The sequence below is a fragment of the Mesoplodon bidens genome, assembly GCF_964165515.1.
Source record: "Mesoplodon bidens genome assembly, chromosome: 5".
Classification (NCBI taxonomy): domain Eukaryota; kingdom Metazoa; phylum Chordata; class Mammalia; order Artiodactyla; family Ziphiidae; genus Mesoplodon; species Mesoplodon bidens.
Window position 1 is genome coordinate 104059049 of NC_138161.1, and position 24129 is coordinate 104083177.

Genomic DNA, 24129 nt, shown 5'->3' on the forward strand with positions numbered 1-24129 from the left:
ATGACTGATTTCCCATTCTATGTTTTTCATTTAATATTTACATTTTCATTTAGCATCTTAAGTATGTTTTCATGTCTTTATAATAGCTGGAATCAAAATGTAATGAAGGAGCTTTGAGTTTTATGTTGCTGTGTATATGTCAGGCTTTAGCTTTTGTATATTTTCCCCTTTGTTACCTTAGAAAGTTTCCTTTCTAAGTAGAAATCATTTTTGCCCATTACACCAAATGTTGTCAAAACATTGAATGAATTAAGAATTATTTGAGTGCAGTGACTTTGATTCACTTTGTCTTATTGTGACTGTAGCAACTAGCTCAGTGCCTGACACAGAGCAGAATTTCAATAAATTTTTGTTTAATAAATACCTTGGATTCATTAAATTTGAGGAGATTGGGATATTGTAATTCTTTGATAGTTAATTCAAAATATGTTTTTTTTTCAGTACATGTTAAAGACTATTTTAAAATGCTTTAGTCTCTTTCTTTTCATGGTACTTTTATTTAAAATTTGCCCTTTGACTATTTCTGTAGGAGTTTGATCTGGCATCAAGTAGAACTTACATATACAATCTGACCATTGAAATGAAAATAAGCACCTCAAATGCTTCTTTGAAAGATAGTAGTGTTAATAAATTCAAAAAGTAAAGTCCTTAAACTGTTTAGAGGGAGAGAGAGACTAATGAGATTACTGTAATTAAGCATACATGAACACATTATTGACTGGGGGATTTTTGCAGAAACTAACGCCTGTGGCCATAATACGCCTCCAGTCAAAAATGTGTTAAATAATGTAAATTGATACAGCTACTATGGAGAACAGTATGGGCGTGGTCCTGGAGGGAGTTAATAGAGGAGAGGAGGTCCTGTGTCAGATAAAAAGGATCTTTATTCAGGGGCGATTGGGCAATATGTTGACTAATGTTGTCAGTAGCACTTTTATAGAAAGATTGGAAAAGTACTTCTAGGAGAAAGCTAGCAAGAGCCTGGGTCCTTGCTGTCACTGTTGAACAGACATAGTGGTTCTTGGCTGCCCTTTCTATTACAAAAGACAAATTTCTATCTATGACCGTAGATAGATTTCTATCTATGATAATTTGATTTTCTGTAGCTTACAGTTTCACTTCTTCCCAACTTATAAAACATGCAAGTCAGTTATGAAAACCCTGTAAGGTATTTGCTTTAATGGAGGTATATACAAAGCCCATTGGCGGTATAGCCAGAGGACCATAGAAAACCCCCAAAATCCTTCCAGGGGATTTTTATGTCTTTTTATGCTTTTATTTTTCCATTAATTATTTTGTAAATATCTTCAATATGTAAAGCTCTGTTAGGCTAACGGGAAGAGGATAGGATGTCTCCCTGTCCCCCAGCAGTTTATAGTCTGGTATAGGGGCTAATACATAGTAACTGTTTAATGGATGTCTCCAGACTTCCAGAAAGACATTACAGAAGAGGCACCATTTGATCAGAGACATAAAGAATCAGTAGGCAACTTCCAGGCAGAAGATGGCTATGTTTGAGCTGCAGATGAGAAACATGGAGGAGAGTCATAAAGAACAAATCATAGACTATAGAAGGAGGTGCTGGTGGACAGATATGAGTACACACATGAGTGTATGGTCTATTCCCGTCTCTACATAAGCCTAAGACTAGGCTTAATATGCTGTGACTAATATAGGAAATAAGGAGGTGTCTGGACAGAAAGGCAAGGGCTAGATTGGAACGTCCTTATAAAGTATATTTAAAAAAGGGAGAGAGAGTACACCATGATAAAAAGAGTTGCACACAAGGCAGAGTCATTGGCAAATCTGGATCAGCAGAGAGCCGGGATCAGATAGTCACGCTAGAGAGATCACTGTGACAGTATTGAAGAGGAGATAGGAGAGAGAAGTGAGGTTAGATCATGGCAGTAAACAGCTCTGAGAAGTGATGATGGGAGCCAGAACTAGGAGAGAGAAAGTGAGACCGGGGTAAAGTACAGGGATGCCAGAAGTAATCAGGGCTTATATAGAAGACATAATAGTAGATTAGGGGTGTGCGTGTGTGTGTGTGTGTGTGTGTACGTACATGCAGGGTGTGTTTAGGGAATGGGCGGGTCAACGGTAAGAGGGATATAGGAATGTAAGATGTTATTCCGAGTTGGGCAAAAAGGAAGTTGAGGGCCTGCTCCCAAAGGTGAGCACGAGAGGTGCTCTTACAGCCCCTTGTCTGTTCTTGTCTTATGGCCACAGCCAGTTCTGCCTGGTAGTGGAGACATCCGTTCAAACAGTAATTGATCAGTCCCTCTACCACACTACATACAAACTCCTGGGGGACAGGAAGACATGTGCTATTCATCCTGGGACACTATCCTCCTCCCATTAACCTCACCGAGCTTTCCATATTGAAGATGCTTAGAAAACAATTAATGGAAAAATAACCACATAAAAACACTGCTACAGAGACATTCAAGTCTCAGGGGAAAAAATATGTATATACGTGTATATGTGTATATATATATTATATATATATATATATATATATATATATATATATATAATATATATCTGTATGAGTGTAATTTTAAAAATGTGCTTGTTTTTCAAAATGAAAATGTTAAATCATGATAAAACTTCAAGAATTCTTGCAAAGAACAAAAAAGAAATGAAATGCCCAAAATAAATATTTGCAAGTGCCTACTAATCCAGTAAGTAGAAAAGATTCGCTGTGTATTTAATTGAATATGTGGGCCAAGAAAGTGTTGCCATAGCTTTCTTTTATCATCAAGAACATAAATAAGTATACTTTAAAATGATTCCTGTTCTTTACCCCTTCCACCTCCAATGAGGTAAAGAATTTAAAATTGCAAAGGAAAAAAAATAGAGCTAAATGTGCTATTTTCACACACGAGGTTTTGAAATAGAAAATACTCAGAAAAATGCCGGCACATACATAGCAGAATTCATAATAAAGTTGTGAGAAACCTTCTCATCTAGGGAGATATTTCCTAGAAGATAGCAATTGCTCCTGAAATTGCTCCCTGATGCCTTCCTTCAAAGATTTTAGGAATCTGTAAGTAGTGAATGTGTGTGCACATGTGTGCATGTTCACCAAGAAAGAAAAAGTGAAAGAGAAATTTGTTGAAAAAAGTTGCTTCTAAGGAGTTAGGTCTACATTCTTTTTTGTTTACTTTATGAACGTGATTGGTTTTCATCTTCAAAGTATGTGACTTTTGAAGTATCTGTTTTTGGGGTCGACTCCTTTCCAGCTGCGTCCCAGAGTATGCCTGTCATTAGCTCAGTTGCTCAGTCACTGTCTCCATTTATAGTTGGGTTTGTAAAGTGTTTAAAATAGGAACTCTGGGTTTCTGCTGATCTTGAGTCATCAAAGTAAAGCAAAGCTTTATTCCTTCTTATATTCAGTTCCATCCATGTGGACATTTTTTTTTTACATTTATCAAGTTTAATTTTTATTTATCAGGAACTTTTAACAAATTATAATAAAATGATAGATTTGTTAATTGCTTAGTAGAGGGTGTAACACAATAAACTATTTTAAGCTGAAATTATTATAGTTAACAATAATAATAACAATTATTATTATCATCATCTTTCAAAAATACTCCATCAGTGATTTTGCACAATTCTGTACACCTAAACACTGATAAACACTTAAGCACTTTTAAAACAATGCTTTTATCAAAATTTCATAGCACAGTAGCATCATTTTTTTAAAGCCTTGATTGAACTCTTTATTTGATAAATTATCTCTATTTCATTAGTTGTTTTTTCAGGTTTTTTTTTTCCTTGTTCTTTCCTTTGAAACAAATTCCTCTGCCTTCTCATTTTGCTTAACTTTCTCTGTCTCAATGAAATTTGATGAAACAGTTACCCATCCCAGTCTTGAAGACGTGTCCTTGTGTGGGAGCATCCCTATACAGTCTGCCCAGTGGCTTTGGTGGGAGAACTGTATCTGAAGTGAGCACGAGTTACATCTTTCCCCAGGGTGTGCTGGCAGCTATCACCTTGGTAGGAGGTGGGGCTGGAGATGGAGGGGCTAGGGCCAGAGCCAGGTGTGAGCCAGGGCTTCTTTTCTGTTCAGTGGCCAGTACCACGCTAATGGGGGGAAGAGTCAGTCCAATGTGGACACTTTTTAAGACTGACATGGTTGACTAGAAAAATCTAACCTTACTTTTTTTTTTTTTAGGTTCACACTGACTCTTCCATACTCTCTGCTACAGAATGTCAGGGTCTTACTGAGCATTTATTTAGGAATTTCTTCAGGATATATATTTTAACAAACCACTTAATGTGGAAACTGCATCTTCTGTTGGGTACTATTGGGACCACCTTCATACAGAAGGGAAAGGCTACTCCACCAAGACAAGAATACTCAATGATGCTTAAATTACAAAAGGAAATGGCAGGTTTGCTCCCTCAGAGGCTATCAAAAAAGGAAAAAAGATTATTCAACAGCTTTCTGTAACTTAACAGAAAACTAAATCTAGAATTACAAAATCTCTAGGAAACTACAATTGAGACAAATCACAAATGACAGGAAAAGATAGCTGTCACAGTCAGATCCCAATGAAAATGAGAGCACACAGAAACTCGTCCCTCTCAAGGAGCTGATTTATAAATGCATTGTGTACATAGGTCCACTTGGGTATAGAGAAGCCATTAGGGACAAAGTGATAATCTGGGGCTAGCAGAGTCAGAACTGTCATCTCCCTAGGTTCAAGAGGACCAAGGGGGAGAGCAGTGATTTAAATAGGAGGAGAGAGTGTGGTAGAAGAGAGATCCTAGAAAGGACCAGTGACCCTCCTTGGCTGACAGCTGGGAACTTCACAATCAGGTTCCAAGGAGACATGTGGCTCAAGAGTTTACTGGTGTCTCTCAACAGGGGCACTGTTGTCATCTTGGGTTTGACAATGATGTCATTTTGCCTTTTAACCATTCAGTGAAAATAGAATCCCCTAATCACTGTGACAGTAAAAAACATTGCCACACATTTCTAAACTCTCCCTGGTCACTAGGTGATTTCCTCTCCAGCTGAGAACCACTATACAGAGAATTCCCTGGCAGTCCACTGGTTAGAACTCCACGCTTCCACTGAAGGGGGCATAGGTTTGATCCCTTAGTTCCCGGATCCCTGGTCCGGGAACTAAGATCGGGCAAGCAGCACGGCACGGCCAAAAAAAAAAAAAAAAAAGACAACTACTATATGTTAACCAAACATCCCTGAGATGTTTTGATCTTTATCTCTGGATCAACCTGGATCACCAGAAAGCTATTCCCAGAAAGCCATATGTCTAAATCAGTATACTTGTATGTTATGGTGGGGACAGGATAGCTGTTCTATCTCCAGCCCCACATCCACACCCCAGGCAGGAAGGAGGAAAAGGGAAAAGTAGGAAGGGATCGTGCTGTGTCAGGAGAGCTCTAGCTTTTCCAGAAATGCTTCGCATACATCCCATTGGCCAGAACTGTGTCACATGGCAACTCCTACCTGCAAAGTAATCTAGGGAAGAGTGGGCACATTGCAGCCCCAAACAAAACTGAATTTTTTTGAGTAATGAAGAAGGGCAGTGGGTATGGGGAAGCAGTTAGCATCTGCCCCACATGTATGTATCTCTAATGGCTTGGTGTGGGCAAATGACACTAGAGTAATATAAAGTCTTGTGCCGTTTCTTCCTATACATACTAGAATTGACCTGGAAATTAATGAACAACCGAATTAGGGTGTGGTCATTCATTTCTTGTATCAACAAATCTAATCATAGTAAGCCAGAGCAAAATTAAGACATTCTGTCACTGGAATGTTTACAGATCCCTAATAGGCTAGTGCCTTAGGATGAATGTTTGAATCTTCAAACCTTCCCTAAGCCTTTACTTATCCCCAGCCTAACCAAGACCTCTCACAGTTCAGCAGAAAGTCTTTTAATCTTTGTGGCCTTAGGACATTTTTAGGGCATTCAGTAAGTATTTCCGAATTGAACAAATGAATGTGATAAAAAACAGAAAGATGTAAAGGGAGGAGGCTGCATTTGAGTTATCTTTGGTAAATCACTCTTTGACAGGAATCTTTGATCCAAAATTTAGTATTTCTTTGGTTGTACCAGCAGTATTTGTTTATTTCTCCCAACACCCCTCATTGCTTTTTTTTGTTCCCTCTGCTTAGTCCTTCAGCTCTCTTTCTCTAGTATTGCCTTTTAGCAGTATGGTGACCAAGTCTTCGGGTAGTTTGTTTGAGATCCCATTGTTCAATTTATCTGTTTTCTTTTGGTGCTGGTGCTTTTGATGTTTCTATTTGTATTAAAAAAAATCATTGCCAAATCCAATGTCATGAATCTTTTTCTTCTGTGTTTTTTTTAAGGAGTTTTATAGTTATAGCTCTTACATTTAGAGCTAGAATTTTGGGTTACTTTTTGTATATGGTGTAAAGTAAGGGTCCAACTTCATTCTTTTGCATGTGGATGTCCAGTATTCCCAGCACCATTTGTTGAAAAGACTATCCTTTCCCCATCAAATGGTCTTGGCACCCATGTCAAATCAAACCATGTATGCAAGGATGTATTTCTGGGCTCTCAGTTCTATTCCATTGGTCTATGTCTGTCTTTATGCCAATGGAACACTGATTATTATAGCTTTGTAATAAATTTTGAAGTTGCATAGTGTGAGAGCTCCAATCTTCTTTTTCAAGATTGTTTTGGTTATTCAGAGTCTCTTGAGATTGCATATGGATTTTTCTATTTTTGCAGAAAAGTTCCATTGGGATTTTGACAGGGATTGCATGAAATCTGTACATTGCTCTGGGTAGTATTAACATTTTTACAATATCAAGTCTTCCAATCCATGAACATGATATGTCTTTCCATTTAGTTGTATCTTCTTTAATTTATCAGCAACATTTTGTACTTTTCAGTGTATAAGACTTTCACCTCTTTGGTAAAGTTTATTCCTAAGTTTTTTCTTTCTTTTTCATGTTATTATAAGTGGAATTGGTACACAGAAGCGCAACTGATTTTTGTGTTGTCTGTGAACTCTTAGAAGGCAGGAACCATGCCTTGTTTATGTTTTGCCGAGTTAATACAAAAGTAATAATGGCATTTATTAATATTTGTCGGTTTATGTATTTTTATTTTTCATTAGCAATAATCTTTGTCTTTTTTTTTTCCTTTTCTCTTTTCTGCTTTAGGGCTCTACTAGCTCAACAACAGCTTCTCCTCCAGTCTCCACCCCTGTCACAGGGCATAAGAGAATGGTCATACCAAACCAGCCCCCTCTGACGGCAACGAAAAAGTCTACATTGAAGCCACAGCCCGTACCCCAGGCTGGACCCATCCCCGTGGCTCCAATTGGAACGCTAAAACCCCAGCCTCAGCCCATCCCAGCCTCCTACACTACGGCATCTACCCCTTCAAGGCCTACCTTCAATGTGCAGGTGAAGTCAGCCCAGCCCAGCTCTCATTACATGGCTGCCCCTTCACCAGGACAATTTTATGGCTCAGGGCCAGGGGCCCAGGGCTATAACACTCAACCAGTTCCTATCGCTGGGCAGGGTCCACCTCCTTCTACACGGGGAGGCATGGATTATGCGTATATTCCACCACCAGGACTTCAGCCTGAGCCTGGGTATGGGTATGCCCCCAACCAAGGACGCTATTATGAACCCTATTGTGCAGCGGGGCCTGGCTATGGGGGCAAAAATGACTCTGATCCTGCCTATGGTCAACAAGGTCACCCAAATACCTGGAAGCGGGAACAAGGGTATACTGCTTCTGGCACCGGGAACCAGAACCCTGCTGGGATGTATCCAGTTGCTGGTCCCAAGAAGACCTATATCACAGATCCTGTTTCAGCCCCCTGTGCACCACCACTGCAACCAAAGGTAGGGAACTCATTAATATAGTGATGGGAATAAGGGGGTACCTGTCTTGGTCTGCCTTCCCCAGAAAGCAGAGCCTAAGGCAGAAGTATATGTGCTACTTTTATTTCATTAGAAAGTACAATCTGAAGGAAGTGCATGAGCGAAGCAGGAAAATGGGGAGATCCTATTTGGGGATATGGGGGCATGTTACCAATATGGCTTCCGTTTAGTATCAAGTACAACTGATTTTTCAATCTTGAAGGACCATCTTCCAAAAGACCATATGAACCATAGCAGCTCAGGACAATCTGTTTGGGGAGAGGAAGGGAAAATAATTTATCTTCCAGCTCCTTTCCTGTTGGTCAGAGCTTCCTTCTGTGGGTCATAGACTTCCTCACACTTAGATGTTGCATTTACTTGGTCACTAAATAGATCTGAAGTATCTGATGCCTCAGCAGGGACAGGGAATTCCCACATGTGGAGGTGAGAGGTGCTCAGGGCAACATGAGATGAGCTGATGACAGTCTGGGCTCATGTGAAGGCGGTCAGAACCCAAGCAAAGTTGGTACCATACTGACTGCTGGGGACGAACAAGTGGACAAGGGCGCAGGAGACAGGTGAGGCTAAGGAGATCTAAGGTAATGCAGATATCTTGTCTAGTTTTCTTTGGGAAGGGGCTGTAGTAGAATGGCAGTTGTTGGGACAATGGCCATCAACATTTAAGTTCCAATAGGTATGCAGTTTTGCCCTGTCCAAAGCAGCCTGACTGTGATAGGATGGCTGAGTGATGTTCCTAAGAGCAGGAGATGGGCCCTGAGTTATTTAAGGATCCTATTACCCCACCTGGGGAAACAGACATGAGACAGAGCAAAAGTATGTCTAGGTGGAGAGAACGATCTGGTGAAGTACAAAGCCAATCTCTGAGTTTCCTGATTTCCCATCATGTCACTGGGCCCTCTGGAGCCAATCCAGTAGTGTAAACAAAAGGATCAGCACCCGCTGCAAGACCTGGTTCTAAGATGTTAGGTCCAGAAACATCACTAGTATTTGGTCTGTCTTCATCAACTTACTTGGGCTAACAGAATGAACTTTTACTAACCACTCTCCAGAAAGCATGAAACTTGATTTTCCTTCTTATTGGAGTAAAAGAATTATTCAGGATGATCTATTACCTTGTTAAGGATTCTGGACATCAGTGGATTTCATGTCATTTAAAAAAATTATGAAATATTTGTTTTTCAACAGTGTCATGTGTTTTAACATTATATTGTGCATTTAAAAAATGAAAATCAAATCATGTACATTTTGCTGTGATTATTAAGGAGAGTGGTTAGAGACTGATATTTAGCCATCTGTCTTTGTTTTGGGAAAGGGGAAAGAGGCTGATGAAGCTACAGATATCCGTCGTCTGTGTGTGTTGTGGGAGCATTGGTGGATGAAGGGGTGGGCTCTTTCTCAGTTGGTCTTTGAGCAGAACACTACTGTATTCAACTGCACCTGTGCACAGAGCACCTTATTGTCTCAAATATTAACTTTGCTTGGCTTAGCCATGTGACTCCTGGCTTGAGAAGTGAGCTCCTAATTCTAATCCCAGTTCCTCCCTTGATATTCTTCTTTGAGCTTGAGGAAAGCCTCTAGACCTCTTTATGTCATGCTCCCAGCCTCAGTAAAGTGGAATGTCATCTTCACTAATTAATTAATGATTGCAAAAGGCTTGGAAATCTCCAAGGGCTGAATAATTGCCAAGTGAGGACTATTCAGCTTTTTCACTGGCTTTCATTTATTTCCAATTTTTTAGGCACTGATGGAAAGCATACCTCGGTGCCTTAAAACAATTACCTTTTGTTACATTGAGAAGTTCTTAGGAGTTTGGCATTTAACCCATTAAGGAAAAAGTTTTCAAACAATGAAAGAAATAAATCTCCTTTAGGTTTGAGATAAGCTGCTTTAATTTTTCCACGCCATGATGTGATATAGAAGAAGAAGTAGAAGAAGGGAAGGAGCAAGTAGGAAATAAAAGGAAAAAAAAGAAAGGAAGAAAAGAATGAAGAAAGGAAGGAGACCAAATCAGAACCTACAAGCCTTGGGGGATCGTGATTATATTTGTGTTTCCATAATGTGCTGAGCACTGAATTTGCATGCTACAGTAGACCATAATGTGTTTCCTGGACCATGTGAGCTGAATTCCTTGAAAAATATTTTTATAAGCAAGTCTTTATAAGAGAGAAATGTTCTCTTCTCACTGGAAATCCTCTTAAAGACACAGTGGAATCTTTTCTCTTTGCCATTTTATAAAAGCTGATATCTGCTGGTTGTTGTGTTGTTCACAGAACTTTTGTCCTGTGTGTTATCTTCACATTCCCGTGAGGTAGGATGTGTATTTTCTCCAATATTCAGGTAAGGTGAGTCAGCTTGAAAGCCCCAGAGCCAGGACCTAGAGACAGTCATCACTTTCAGGTCCACAGTGGCAGGTAGCTTTAGCTTCCTCTTCCTTGTCATAAACCTAATCTATGGCAGCCTCGGCTCTGTTGCAGAGACAGGTATTTCCTCTGCAATATGTTAAGAGTGCTGGTGCTGTGCATCTCTGGAAAGCTGTGGAGACCCAACTAGTGGGGGGGTTAAGTTATATTCTAAAACCATCTATTAAAATTTCCTTGGAAAAATCCTTCAGGACAGTGAGAATTTGGAGATCAACCAATCACCTTTCAATACATCCAACACCAAGTTTATCTTATCCAGAGTCAGAACAGATTACTACTGTTCATTTAGTGTTTGAATCTGGGGATATTTAATGCATCAGAGAGGAGAGTGAAGGTAGTTAACCACCAGGGTCAGTGTTGACGGATCCCCAAGTCCTGGGAATTGTTGAGATTAAGAAAATATTTGAGAATGTTGATATAGTAGCATTTCAGATATTCAAGTAATATCAAAATATTTAAATTTCATTTCATTGTGGTCTTTTCCACAGTGAAATGGAGGTTGTATATATTGGGTGCCCTGCAAGAATTGGTGGCATTTGGGAGAAAACTATCTTTATGGTAAACCCTATGCTAAATATCTCTCAATTCCAGGATCAGAGAAACAAAAAAGAAGTGTTAGTTAGGGTAGGGAGAAGGATAGATGTGGATATAGGCCTCCAGTCAGGTGCTAATAATACCTAGGTCTGTATAAAGCTGAGGATGGAAGAGATTGCTTGAGGAGGACAGTGACCGTAATATTAGTAATTCCCCTTTGCACAGGGTTTTTCAGTTTTTCCACAATGCTTTGAGGACCTCACAAAAAACATAAGCGATAAGCACAGGTAGAGGATTTTTGTCTCTCTTTTACTGATAGGGGTTCAAAAGCTCAATAATGAGAGTCCCTCACCTAAGGTCATATGTCAAATTCATGGGTGAGCCACGATTCCAAATCAGGTTTTCAGAAGGTTTGTCCTTATGCTTTCCACCTGGTAAACTATGGATGTTGGTTTGGTGTTTGGATGGGGGGAGTGCCACATCAGCATTGGCAGCCACTGGGCGTGGCTCCGCTATGGCCCACATCACAGGCAGACATGTCAATAGGCTCAGGCAGTTGCGGTGCTGTGTTATGAGATCAACAGCTGCAGGGTAAGCGCCGTTAAATCCCTGCTGGGCACCCAGGCTCAGCACCGTGGGGCTATGTTTCCTCTTTCCCATCACTGTGTACAATTTATTCCAGTGTTTCTATGTTCACAGTATCTCAAATCAGTTTTCTTACTGAAACCCCCTTTGCTACTGTCCTGGTTCAGTTGTCCCCGTTTCTCACCTAAGCCATTGAAAATGGCCCTTTATTGGGTGTCCCCACCTCTAGTCACTCCACACCTGTTCATCCTACACATGCTATCAGATTAACCTTTCTACCCCACAGCTCTGCACTCGTCACTAATTGCCTTTTCTCAAAAACCTTTAGGAGTCCCCACCCAGTTATGGAATGAATTGAAACCCCAGCCTAGATTTCCAGTTTTATCTCCCCCTTTAAGCATCCCAGCTTCCAGCTGAGAAATTACATTCCTAGTTATTTATCATCTCTATGGCTTTCATCGTGGAGCTACTTCTTCCTTCCTCAAATGCCTTCCCAGACCTCCCCCCAAATAAATTAAATGTTTGCATATCCAACATGACCCATTAAAACCAAACTAGAGTGTTAATCTCTCTTGTGAAGCCTTCTCTTTCAAAAATTAAGTTGTACATTATTTTACCCTCTCTTATGTAAATTTTCACACACTTACTGTACTAGAATCATTCATGTACCTGTCCTTCACCAGCCTATGCCCTAGCATATATTAGACTCTGAGATTTAGGGGATAGAGATGGTATCTGAGCACTGTTTCATCCAGAGTAACTAAGACAGTACATGATACATTCTTGTTTAATGAAGGTACTTGAAGAAACTTCCTACGTCCTAGTAAAATAAGGAGTAAGTCCTGCTTTAGAACTTAGCAGATTGTTGATCAAAATGCCAAAACCCAAACCTACACCACCAGATTAGCTTAGGTGACCTCAGTAACACACGCATTGTCACATGAGCAACTCAGTATCCAAAGTAGCTAGATAATTTCTCATGTTCACAATTGTGCTAATGTTTTACATTCCTTCTGGGATACATGTGTGTATGTGTATGCTGTTATGTACACAGTCTTTTTTACTTTTTGCATTTGCCAAATGTCCATAGAATTTGTTGATTCAGATTCTTTAATTACCTTTTTGAGGTTCAATTTATATACAGTAAAATGTGCCCATTTGAAATGCACAAGGCAGTGAATCTTTGGCAAATTTATGCACCTGGGTAACCACCATCAAAATCAAGATAGAGAACATTTCCACTACCCCACAGAGCTCCCTCGAGCCCTCTTGCAGTCAGCCCCCTTTACCCTCAGCCCCAGGCAAACTTTCTGCTTTCTAACACGGATTATTTTTACCCTTTCTAGAATTCCAAATAAATAGAATCATATAGTATACACTCTCGCATCTAGGTTCCTTCTACTCACTATAATTTTTTTGAGCTTCATTTGTGTATGTATCCATTACATGGATATACTACATTTTGTTTATCCATTCACTTGTTTGGGGGCATTTTTTTTCCCATTTTTGATTATTAATAAAGCTGCTATGAACATTCATGTACAAGTCTTTATATGAACATAGTTTTCATTTTTCTTGGATAAATACTTAGCAGAGGAATTGCTAGGTTGTGTGGTAAATATTTAACTTCATAAGAGACTGCTGAATTGTTTTCCTAAATGTACCATTTTACAATCTCACTAGCGATATATGAGAGGTCCAGTTGCTCCCTAGTCCTGGCAGCACTTGGTATTGTCAACCTTCTTAATTTTAGCTATTTTCATGCTGTACAGATGTATCTGATTGTGGTTTATATTTACATTTTCCTTTTGATTAATAATGTGGAACACTTATTATTCATGCACTTATTAGCCATTTGTATGTCTTCTTTTGTGAAGTGTCATCAAATTTTTGGTTTATTTTTTAAATTGGATTGTTTCTTTTTTTCTTTTTGGAAGAGTACATTATGTATTCTGAGTAAGAGTCCTTAGATATATGCATTCCCAGTCGGTGACTTGACTTTTCATTTTCTTAATGTTGTTTTCTAAGAGCAGAAGTATTTACTTTTGATGGAGGTCAATTTATCACTTTTATCTTCTATAGTTTATGCTTTCTGTTTCCTTAGATATTTTTGCCTCCTCATGGTCATAAAGGTTTTATTCTGTGCTTTCTTTTAGATGTTTTACAGGTAAATTCAAGGTTATAATTCACTTCGAGTTAATCTTTGTGTATTATGTGAGATAAGGGTCAAAAGTCATTTACCCCCATTGAGATACACAGTTTTTCCAACATGATTTATTGAAAAGACTCTTTTCTTCCATTGAAATACCTTGACACCTTTGACAAAAATCAATTGACCACAGATGTGTGGGTCCATCTGGACTCTATTCTTTTCCATTTATTTGTATATCTATCCTCAAGCCAGTGCCACACTATCTTGATCTCTGACTTTTATACAAGATTTTGAAATCTGACAATATAAGCTTTCCATCTTTCTTCTCTTTCAAAAGTGCTTTGATTATTCTAAGTCTTTTAGCATCAGCTTGTCAATTTCCACAAAACAGCTTGCTGTGATTTCAGTTGAGATTTTGTTGAATCTATACTTTGAAAAGAGCTGATATCGTAACAATATTGAGTCTTCCAACCCATGAACATGGTATATCTCTCATTCTATTTATGCTTTTAATTAATTTCTCTCAACAACGTATTGTAGTTTTACCCGTATTTTGTTAAATTATTTCATATTCTGGGTGCTATTATAAATGCTATTTTTAAAAAATTCTTAATTTGCAGTCATTTTGTAGTGTATACAAATACCATTGATTTTTTAATATTGACCTTGCATCTTATGACCTCTTTAACAGTTTTACTAGCTTCTTAAGACTCCTTAGGCTTTTCTACCTGATCATTTCATCTACAAATAAATTCTTGATTCAACTGTTTATTTCCTTTATGGATAAGAGTCTATCCATCACCTTTCTATGTTTGGAAGATTTGCTTCTTGATTGAAGAAGAGACAGTTTCCTACAAATTTGAAGGACGGAAATTGGAAAAATAAATAAATAAATCTTTACTCTCCGTTCCTCTAGACTGGCCTGTTGAAACTGTCAGACATAGACATTATCTTCAGAATCAGTAGGTTATAATCCCTTAAAATTACAGATGAGAAACTGAGGCCTGAAGAGTTACAGTGACCTGAAGAGTTAGTTATACAACTCGTAAGTGGCACATTTGAGTAGAAAACTTAACACTTTTTTCTAAATCACAATTTCTCTCTACATTGGTTCAAGACCAGTGAGATCGGAAGTATAAAGGACCTTTAAAAGGTTTAATAACTATTGTTAAAAGGAGCTGATCTCCTGGCCTTATACCTCCACACTAATTCTGTAAGGCCTCTTAATAATAGAAAATGGAGGCCATTCTGGTGTTCCTCATTCAGGCTCACAGTTGTTCCAGTGAGACGACTGGTTCTTAGAGTCTTTATAATTTTGACTCAGTCTGTCATCTCTCCTTCCCCTGATTTTATTATTTTAATTTATTTATTTTATTAGAGTTTTTTAAAAATAAATTTATTTATTTTATTTTATTTATTTTATTGAGGTGAGCAGGGGCTACTCTTCGTTGCGGTGCACAGGCTTCTCATTGATTGCAGTGGCTTCTCTTGTTGTGGAGCATGGGCTCTAGGCAAGTGGGCTTCAGTAGTTGTGGCACACAGGCTCAGTACTTGTGGCGCACGGGCTTAGTTGCTCCGTGGCATGTGGGATCTTCCCAGACCAGGGCTCAAACCCATGTCCCCTGCATTGGCAGACAGATTCTTAACCACTGTGCCACCAGGGAAGCCCCTCCCCCTGATTTTAAAAGTTACCGTGAGGATGGATGTCTTAGTACACTAAGACATGTCTGTGAATATTATTTATTCATTTTACTTGTATAATGTTTTTCATAGATTTAGATGTTTGAAAGTATCCCAGGTCCCTAATCTCTTTGGAAAATTAAATAGTTTTAACAAACGACTCTAGCAATATGTAATTTTTTTGTGTTTAAGAGCAAGAGAATGCACTTCATTTTGCAAGTGGACCCAGTGATATGTCCCTCTAGAAATCTCCTTTCCTTCTTGGCCAGCTGCAAACAACCACGCTGTCCTATTTCAGAGGAGAAACTATAGTTGTTCTCCTCCCCAGCAAACAAAGACACTCAACCACTATCAATGTATAATAATTAGTGGTGAATATAAAACCTTTGACAGATGTTACACACAGAATATTGGGAAGTATCCCAGAGTGAAAGTCATATAGTTAACTTTCCAAAATTGCCATTGTCCCAGAAATATTTACTTGTTATGTTAGGTCTTTGATTTTCTGGAATATGGAAAACCCAACTTTTGGATATACTCTTAGCAAATGGTACAGTGTTTGCTCTATTTCATCCTTAGAATTCAGTGACTGTTCTTCAGAAAAATACAATATGGTTTATTTCAGAAGTTTACTTAACTATAACATCTTAGTTTATGTAACAATAACATGTAGCATTTTTGTAACCCCTTACAAAATTTACCAAATACTTTCATATGTGGGGAAAACTCTGTAACATGTCCAGGGGCAGCTTGCCTAGTATCATACCAATACCCAATGTCAGAGGAAGGATAAGCTCTTAGGTCTTCTGACTGCCAACCCAATATGTTCTTTCTACTCTGTGACACTTGCCTTCATTCGTAGCTGTCTGTATTTACATGTGTTAGCTCACTGTACAGTTATCCAAACATCAAATATTCATTGGGCCAAACACTTTAGGGGTTAAAAGCTTAGAGTTGTATTTCTGGGACGTAACACATTTAACATTTGAAACCCAAGATTCAGTCAACATTATATCAAGAGTCCAGGAGTTGAAGCTATATACTAAATATAAGTTCCAGATAACAGGCCCCCTTTTATTCTGTCTTTATAAGTACTTGGTATATTTGTTGCTCAAACATAGACACCTTGTTTATTTTTTATGTACCTTTAGGTATTGTTGTGAAAAGGGATAAGAGAGTAGCGGTGTGCTTTGTATTCTTTATAGATCTATTAGCTAAGTGTATTTTTCACTGTGCATACTTGCAATCTTTAACATGAATTTAGATAGACTTACTATAAAGATGATACTTATAATCTTTACCAGATGAAACCCCATTTTTTTAATAGCCCGTAATTTTATTTTTTTAAATTTATTTTTAGTTTTTTTTTTGCAGTACGCAGGCCTCTCACTGTTGTGGCCTCTCCCGTTGCGGAGCACAGGCTCTGGATGCGCAGGCTCAGCGGCCATGGCTCATGGGCCCAACCACTCCGCAGCATGTGGGATCCTCCTGGACTGGGACACGAACCTGTGTCTCCTGCATCAGCAGGCAGACTCTCAACCACTGCACCACCAGGGAAGCCGGAAACCCCATTTTTAATCCTGCTTTTCATCCCATCCAAAGGATGCAGAGTATTAAGCAGGCTCTCTATGAGACGGCTGAGGCTGATAATCACTGCAGGGGTGGGGAAATTGCTAGTGACCAGCAGAGAACCAGAGAAGAGTTAGCAAGGCAGGTGGGGAACGTGGACCAAGGCCCTGCCAACTGCAATCCATGGGCCAATCTCACCTGCCCTCTGGTTTGGTAAATAATGTGTTATTTGAAATTCAGCCATGCTCACTTGCTTAAATATTATCTGTGGCTGCTTTCACACTACAACAGTAAAATTGAGAAGGTGCATCAGAAGCTGTAAGATCTTCCAAGCCCAAAACATTTACTGTATGTCCCTTCACAGAAGAAGTTTATCAACCCCTTACTGAAAATATGGAAATGACTTTGCAAAATTTAGGTTCTCATTAAAATTGCTTGAATATTTTTCAGCTATATTTTTCTTAGCCAGTATATACTACATCTTGAGCCGGAGGTTATTGGTGGGAATCTGGGGGCAGGGAAGAATTAAATATCAAAACTCCAAATTAACCTGCTACTTACAGAATAGATTCTGCATCCCTCCTGTTTTCCCAGCCTGGTCAACTACTCTTTAGCCTTCAAGAGCTATCTCTAATATTAAGTGCTTGGAGAAGCTTGACCATTCACCCAGTCCCCACATATTATTAGTTTGTCTTTCTTCTGAATTCTTCTCACAGCACTTTTTAAAATTCCTTTACTATAGCATGCGTCTTATTGGATATTTTAAATAGGTAATAACTTTATTGAGATATAATTCATACACAATAGAATTTACTCATTTTAAATGTACAGTTCAATCGTTATTATTGTTATTATTATTTTAGTGTATTCATGGAGTTGTGCAACCATCATCAGTTTTCTCATCCCAGGAAAAAGCTCCTTACCCATTAACAGTCACTCGTTTCCCTCAAACCTTCCAGCCCTTGGTAACCACTAATCTACTTTCTTTATCTGTGGATTTTCCAAATCTGGACATTGGAATTATACAATATATGGTCTTTTACTGGATTCTTACCATAATATTTACAAGTTTCATCTGTGTTGTAGCTCATATGAGTACTTCATTCTTTTTTATTGCTGAATAATATTCCAGTGTGTGGACATTCTACACTATATTTATTTTTTCATCAGTTGATAGGTGCTTGAGTTTTTTCCACTTTGGCTATTATGAATGATGTTATCAATATTTGAGTACAAGCTTTTGTATGGACGTTGCTTTCAGTTCTCTTGGGAATATACCTAGCAGTGAACTTGCTGGGTTATGTGGTAACTTTTTGTTTAACCTTTTGAAGAACTGTTGGACCGCTTTCCAAAGGAGCTATACCATCTTACATTTCCACCAGCAGTGTATGAGCATTTCAGTTCCTCCACATCCCCACATCCCATTTGATTTTAATCATGTTACGTGTCTGCCTCCCCAGGTAGACATCTATGTTCTTCAAGGGTATGAATCATGTCTAATTCAGTTGTGTTTCTTGTACACCTAACATAGTATCTTGCATATGTCAGGCACTCATGAATGAAAGAATCAATCAAAGTGAAATGATGGACATGGACCCACATACAGTTCTTATTACCGAGGGTTCTTTGTGTTTTTTTTTAATAGCTGTGCTTTTATAGGTGTTTAATTTTTTTTTTTTTTTATTCTAGCTGTGTTCCTGGTCTCTTCTGGTCTTTAGCTCCTAGCTTGTATTACCAGTAGATTAATCGTCTTTCAGATGGAGTCTATTTTAGTCCTTGTTAATTTCCCAGCCTACATCATTGTAGTTTTTCCCTCCTTTGTTGTGGTCAGTTTAAATTGCTCTTGTCTCTGTCCCATACACCTCATGTTATGTGTAAACCTAAAGAAGCTTTTTTCATCACTGAGGGAAATAGGACCTTCTGATCTCACCTTCTCCCACATGGCATTGTTGCTCTCTTCAGAAGTGATTCTGCTCTTCCAGGAGTTCAGGCCTGAAACCTGAAGTCATGCTTGATTCCTCTTTTCTCTCACACAGCAAAACGCGTTCATCTGCACCTTTAAAGTGTGTCTAAAACCCCACCATGTCTCAGCGCCTCCACTGCCTGCACCTGTCCAAGCCCCAGCACATCTTGCCTGGGTCATTTAACCCCCTCCTATTGCTCTGCTGTACTCACCTTTGTTCCACTTTGCCCTGTTCTCAACCCAGAGTGATCCTGTTTGTCACATTCGTTCACTGTCCTGCTCAAAACTCTCCAACAGCTTCCCATCTCAGCCAAGGGAAAAAAAAAAAAAAAGCCGGAACTGTGCTTACAAGGCCCCACTGTTTCCACCCATTAACAGGCTGACTTCATCTAGCTCCGCCCCCCCCTTCCCTCTGCTCCAGCCACACTCCTGTTTCAGGGCCTTTGTTTTGCTGAGCCCTTTTCCCCTGGTATCCACGTGGCCTATTCTCTCACCTCCTGTGGGACCTCACTCAAAGGTTACTTTGCTGGAGAAGTCTTCCCTGACCACCCTAAACTCCCTCCACTGCCCCAAAAGTGTCCCTATCTACCTTCATTTTATTCCCCTGTAATGTTTTTTGTTTTTTTCTTTTTTTTTTTTTGTTACATTATGATTTCACTGCACATTCCTGCTCTTAGAGAACAGAGACCACGTATTTTTATCATTTGTACCAGGCACATAGATAAGTGCTTAAAAACATAACAATTTTAAAAGCTAGTGCAGGCCATGCAGTCTGTATATAGTGACTGTTTGCTCTGAGCTATCTGGAGCCTCCACAGTGTGCTTGGTTTGATTTCTTTTCTTTATGTTTTCTTATTAGTCATCCATTTTATACATATCAGTGTATACATGTCAATCCCGATCTCCCAATTTCCCCTGTAATGTTTATTTCCATCTAACATACTGCGTATCTTAATCATTTGTTTTTTTGTGTCTCTCCCTCTAGAATGTATCCCGAGAGCAGAGTTTTGTTTGTTTGTTTTTCTGTTTAGTTAACTGCTATATGGAGAACACCGTCTGACAAGTAGCAAGTCCTCAGAAAAAAATGAATGAACAAATGCTGGGCACAGGATCATTCCCTCCGTTATTGTTTTATCCAGATAAGTCTGCAGTGATGTGACAGGGACTTTCATTATGTGAAAAGGGTGCAAAGCCCTGAGGTCTTCCAGTATATGCCACCCATTTAGGTATGATTTCCCCAAACTGCGTGTTCCCCATCCCACCCGCCTTCTACTACCTGAGCTCCCCAGCCCTCCCTTTGACACCATGGTAATATTGACATGGTAGATAGACCCTGGTATTTGACATCAAATCTGAGGTTGGAGTCCAAACTACAAAGAAAGTCCTGCGTGATGACAGATGGGCAAGTACTCTTTGATTATAAAATACCGCAGCTATTTGAAAGGTTATTATTATAATTTGAAGGACTTAGGATAAAGGAGGGGAACCAAAAATCTTAAGTGATAGATGGGGCTGTTAAATATTTTAAAGCTATATCAGGTACTGTGCTAAGCACTTTCTGTGGATTAGCTCATGCAACCTTCTCAGTAACACTTTCACATAGACAGTGTTATTATTTTCACTTTGCAGATAAAAACTGAGTCTTAGAGAGATTAAGTAGTTTACTGAATCCAGAAACTCTTTCTTTTATAAATTTTCATGAATATAAACAAAGTTAAGAGTTAAAGCAAATTAGGTCAATTTTTTTGGAAGCCAACACATGGCTTATTTGTACATTCATTAAAAAATTATTCAATGTCTACTTTTGGTGCTGGGTTAGAGTCAGAAAGAGGGTAATATTTCATTCCTCTTCAAGGTTATATTCTAGTAGTGTTTTCAGAAGAGAGGCAGTAGACATAATTTTAGGCAGTGATACTTTCTGTGGATAAAATAAAATATTTTAATAATGAGATAGAGAGTGGCTGGTTTAGATAGCCAACTCAGGAAAGTCGTTGAAGAAATGACCTTTGAGCCAAAACCTGAATAATGCACAGGGGCCAGCTGTTCTAAGATCTGGGTGAAGAATATTACAAGCAGAGGACAGCAAGGATGAGTCCTCTCAGCTTGGCATTTACAGGAATAGAAAGAAAGCCAGGGAGGCTAGAACTTAGTTGTTGGAAGAGAATGAATAAAATGAGGTGATAAAGGTGAGCAGGGTCCAGATCTTATGGACTGTAGTAAGGAGTTTGTCCTTATTCTAAATGAAATGGAAATCCACTGGAGCGTTTTAGCAAGGGACTGATAGGGCCTGGTTTTATTTTAAGATAATCCCAGCCACTGTGTAAGATCAAAGTGGTTGTAGGAAGATTTGTTAGGTTCTGATGCTTTTGTGGTTTCCCTTAAAACTATTGAAAAGATGGGCTTATGAACTTTCTTATTTGCAAATAGAAAAGCTTTTATATTAAGAAACTGCAAAGGTATAGGCCACTTTATGAGTACAGAGTTTATATCTGCAGACTCCCATAGTTCTGTACTTAAACAGACTCACAGTCTCTGGCTCTAGGGACAGTGGAGGAGGGTGGTTGTTGACTGAGAAGTAGAAATAGCAAATACACACCACTTGTTCTCTCACCAGTGGCAGGGCAAGTTTTCCCAAGATAGGTAGTAATGGAAGCCATGATGGTTCAAGATGTTTAGGAGATGAACTAGAGTTGACTGTTTTTCAAAATCTTCTGGTTTTAATTACTTCACCAAAAAAGATATGGTATGACACTACTATATATATATATTTTTTTTAAATGGCACTTGAGCAGTTAAAAACTGAATACTCAGTTAAAGACAGCATGGACATGAGTGAGGGATGAGAGTTTTATCTACTTCTATTTCTATGACAGGCTCACTAGGATAACAGGGACCTTCTTCCTCATCCAGTCTCCACCCCTGGTGGCAGTATAACCAATAAAAGGCAGATGATGATGACATTGCGTTCTTCAAGACTTTCTGTTCACACCACATGTCATTCACCTTGACATGTGCTTCTCATCAGCTCGATATTTTGTCTCACCCTCCTCTTTCAAGTTATCTTTTCAGGTTATCCCTTTGCCTTGAAACGACTACTACCGCAATACTTTGCAGTCTTTATAACGATTCTTTGTATAAATGGCCCAAAGTGTTTATCAATAGGGGACCACTTTCCCAGCACCTGCAATTTGGGGATATCTTAAGGTCTTTCTGTGCAGCTCAAGAGCTGCTTACAAAGTACCAATGTTAGTATATTGCTGCATAGAACTATTTTTCTTAAATTTTTACTTTCAACAAATAACATATACCATTTTTCTAGATGCCAAAAGATAAGCAAAAAATCAACTAAAATTTAGTTCATCCTCAAAGAGCTTGAGATATGTATTATTGGTGACACTGGTCTCTGACCATTCTTACCTTCTTATTGATCAGTGTGAAGTACAAAAAAAAGAAAAATAGAGCGAGCATTCCCACTTGCTTAGAGAATAGAGCATTTCCCCCCCGCGATCAGTTACTTATGGACAAATAGTTCACACAAGACAGGTATTGTAAATGCTAAAAGAAAGGGCCTGAGAGAGTTCTAGTGACCTTCAGAAGAGGTAGTGATCTTCAGTTTTGCAAGGGTTCATGTAGGATGTGACCTCTATTAGTTTTGAATCAGTGGGATTCAAAATGAGGGGTGGGAAAGTAGCCAAGATTAGATTGTTTTATTATCCAGAGCCTCTAATGGCTGAGAAATCAAAAGATCTTCCTTAACTTAGATTTATTTCAATATTAATTGACTGCCATTCTGATTCTCCATTTTTCTTGCCATTTACCTTCTAAAAATAAGATCAGTGTAAAGGCTGGCTCACCACTTATATCTTTACATGTTATAACTGCAAGACAAGCTTGTGCTGTATAGATAGCACAGGCAACAATACTCAATATCTTCTAATAACCTATCATGGAAGAGAATGTAAAAGTAAACATATATATTTTATATATATGTATCAATATAACTGAATCACTTGGTTGTACACCTAAAACTAACACAATGTTGTAAATCAACTATATTTCAATAAAAATTTTTTAGAAATTATAATTAACAACAACAAAAAAATACAAGCATGCCTAGTGAAGACCGTAACATAGCTTTTTGTTACTTACCAAAGTTAGTGGGTAAGTAATACCTAATAAATGATGAATATTAACAATAGTGATTTTTAACTAGTGGGAACTCATGTCCCCTCAGCAAGCACATTCTAATCACTTGAGAAACTTTATGCTTGAAAATCTAGTGTGGCAAAATGTGTGTGTGTTCTGAAGTTTTCAAACCTGCTTTCAAATATGAATGCTAGATATCACCCAAGGCGAGTTATTATTTCTCTTTGCAATGCCTTCGTGTGCGTTGGCTCGTTTAGTCCTGGAAGAAAGTATAAAAGAAAGTACTATTAATATCCTGAACTTTTACTAAGTGGGAAACCAAGATAGAGAGGGATTAGGCTACTCGCCCAAGACCACATGACAAGCTCTTAGCCATGCATGGTGCTACACAAATTCTCTATAAAAGGATATTAACAAAAATCCTCCCCGATGAGCAGCAACCCAGCTGTAAACCTTAAATCACGTTCTTTTCTGATCATGAGTAGGACCCGTATGCTAAGCTGCTGAGGATCCCTCTTCTTAGCATGAGTCTATTGAGAGGTTATCTGCCAGGAAAGCTTTCCTAATTATTTTTCTAATAGATGATATAAGTTCATTTCTTCATTCCTCATCTACTGGTCTCTCCTGCCCAGTACTTACGAAGCATCAGCGTGAGGGGTGTGATGGGTGGGCTACGGAATGGAGCTAAATGGAATGTCATAGGCAAGAATCTAGCCAGTAGCCTTGAATCTCCGAGAGGAAAGTACTACTGAGCTCTGAGAGCTGCAGGACAAGTTGCATGAAGATGCATGAAGATATGAAGGCCTCCTCAGAGCCAATGTGTGGCATCAGCATAGTGTCTCCAAGTGAGAAAACAAAACCAACAATGCCCAGTTTTTCAAGTGTGATATAATTCCCCCCAAACATGTTAACTGCTTGCAAAATGCCAGGAGTAACATTGTTTTGTACATTGGCATGAATAATTGACATTGTCTTTGAAGAGCTGACCAGAAAAGGGTAAGGGGAAAGAAAAAGTTAAAATAAGCTGTAAAACCCAACCCACTTATATCCAAAGTACAAAGCCAGACAAAGTGAATGTTCCGTTGACTCGTGACATTTGCCATTGATTCAAAATGAGCTGGTCCTGAGAGAGGATTAAATCAATCAATAAATATCCCAAACTGTCGTTCTTAGA

At 38.8% G+C, this 24129-nt stretch overlaps 1 protein-coding gene across 6 annotated transcripts in view; it reads left to right on the forward strand.

The window, feature by feature from the left end:
* The window catches only part of LPP (LIM domain containing preferred translocation partner in lipoma), a 698762-nt gene that overhangs the window by 423780 nt on the left and 250853 nt on the right, over positions 1-24129 (forward strand). For all 6 annotated transcript variants that reach the window (XM_081235262.1, XM_081235261.1, XM_081235266.1 and 3 more), the window contains one exon: positions 7175-7867. In XM_081235262.1, coding sequence (XP_081091388.1) covers positions 7175-7867 — 693 coding nt within the window. The remainder of the gene's footprint in view (positions 1-7174; positions 7868-24129) is intronic.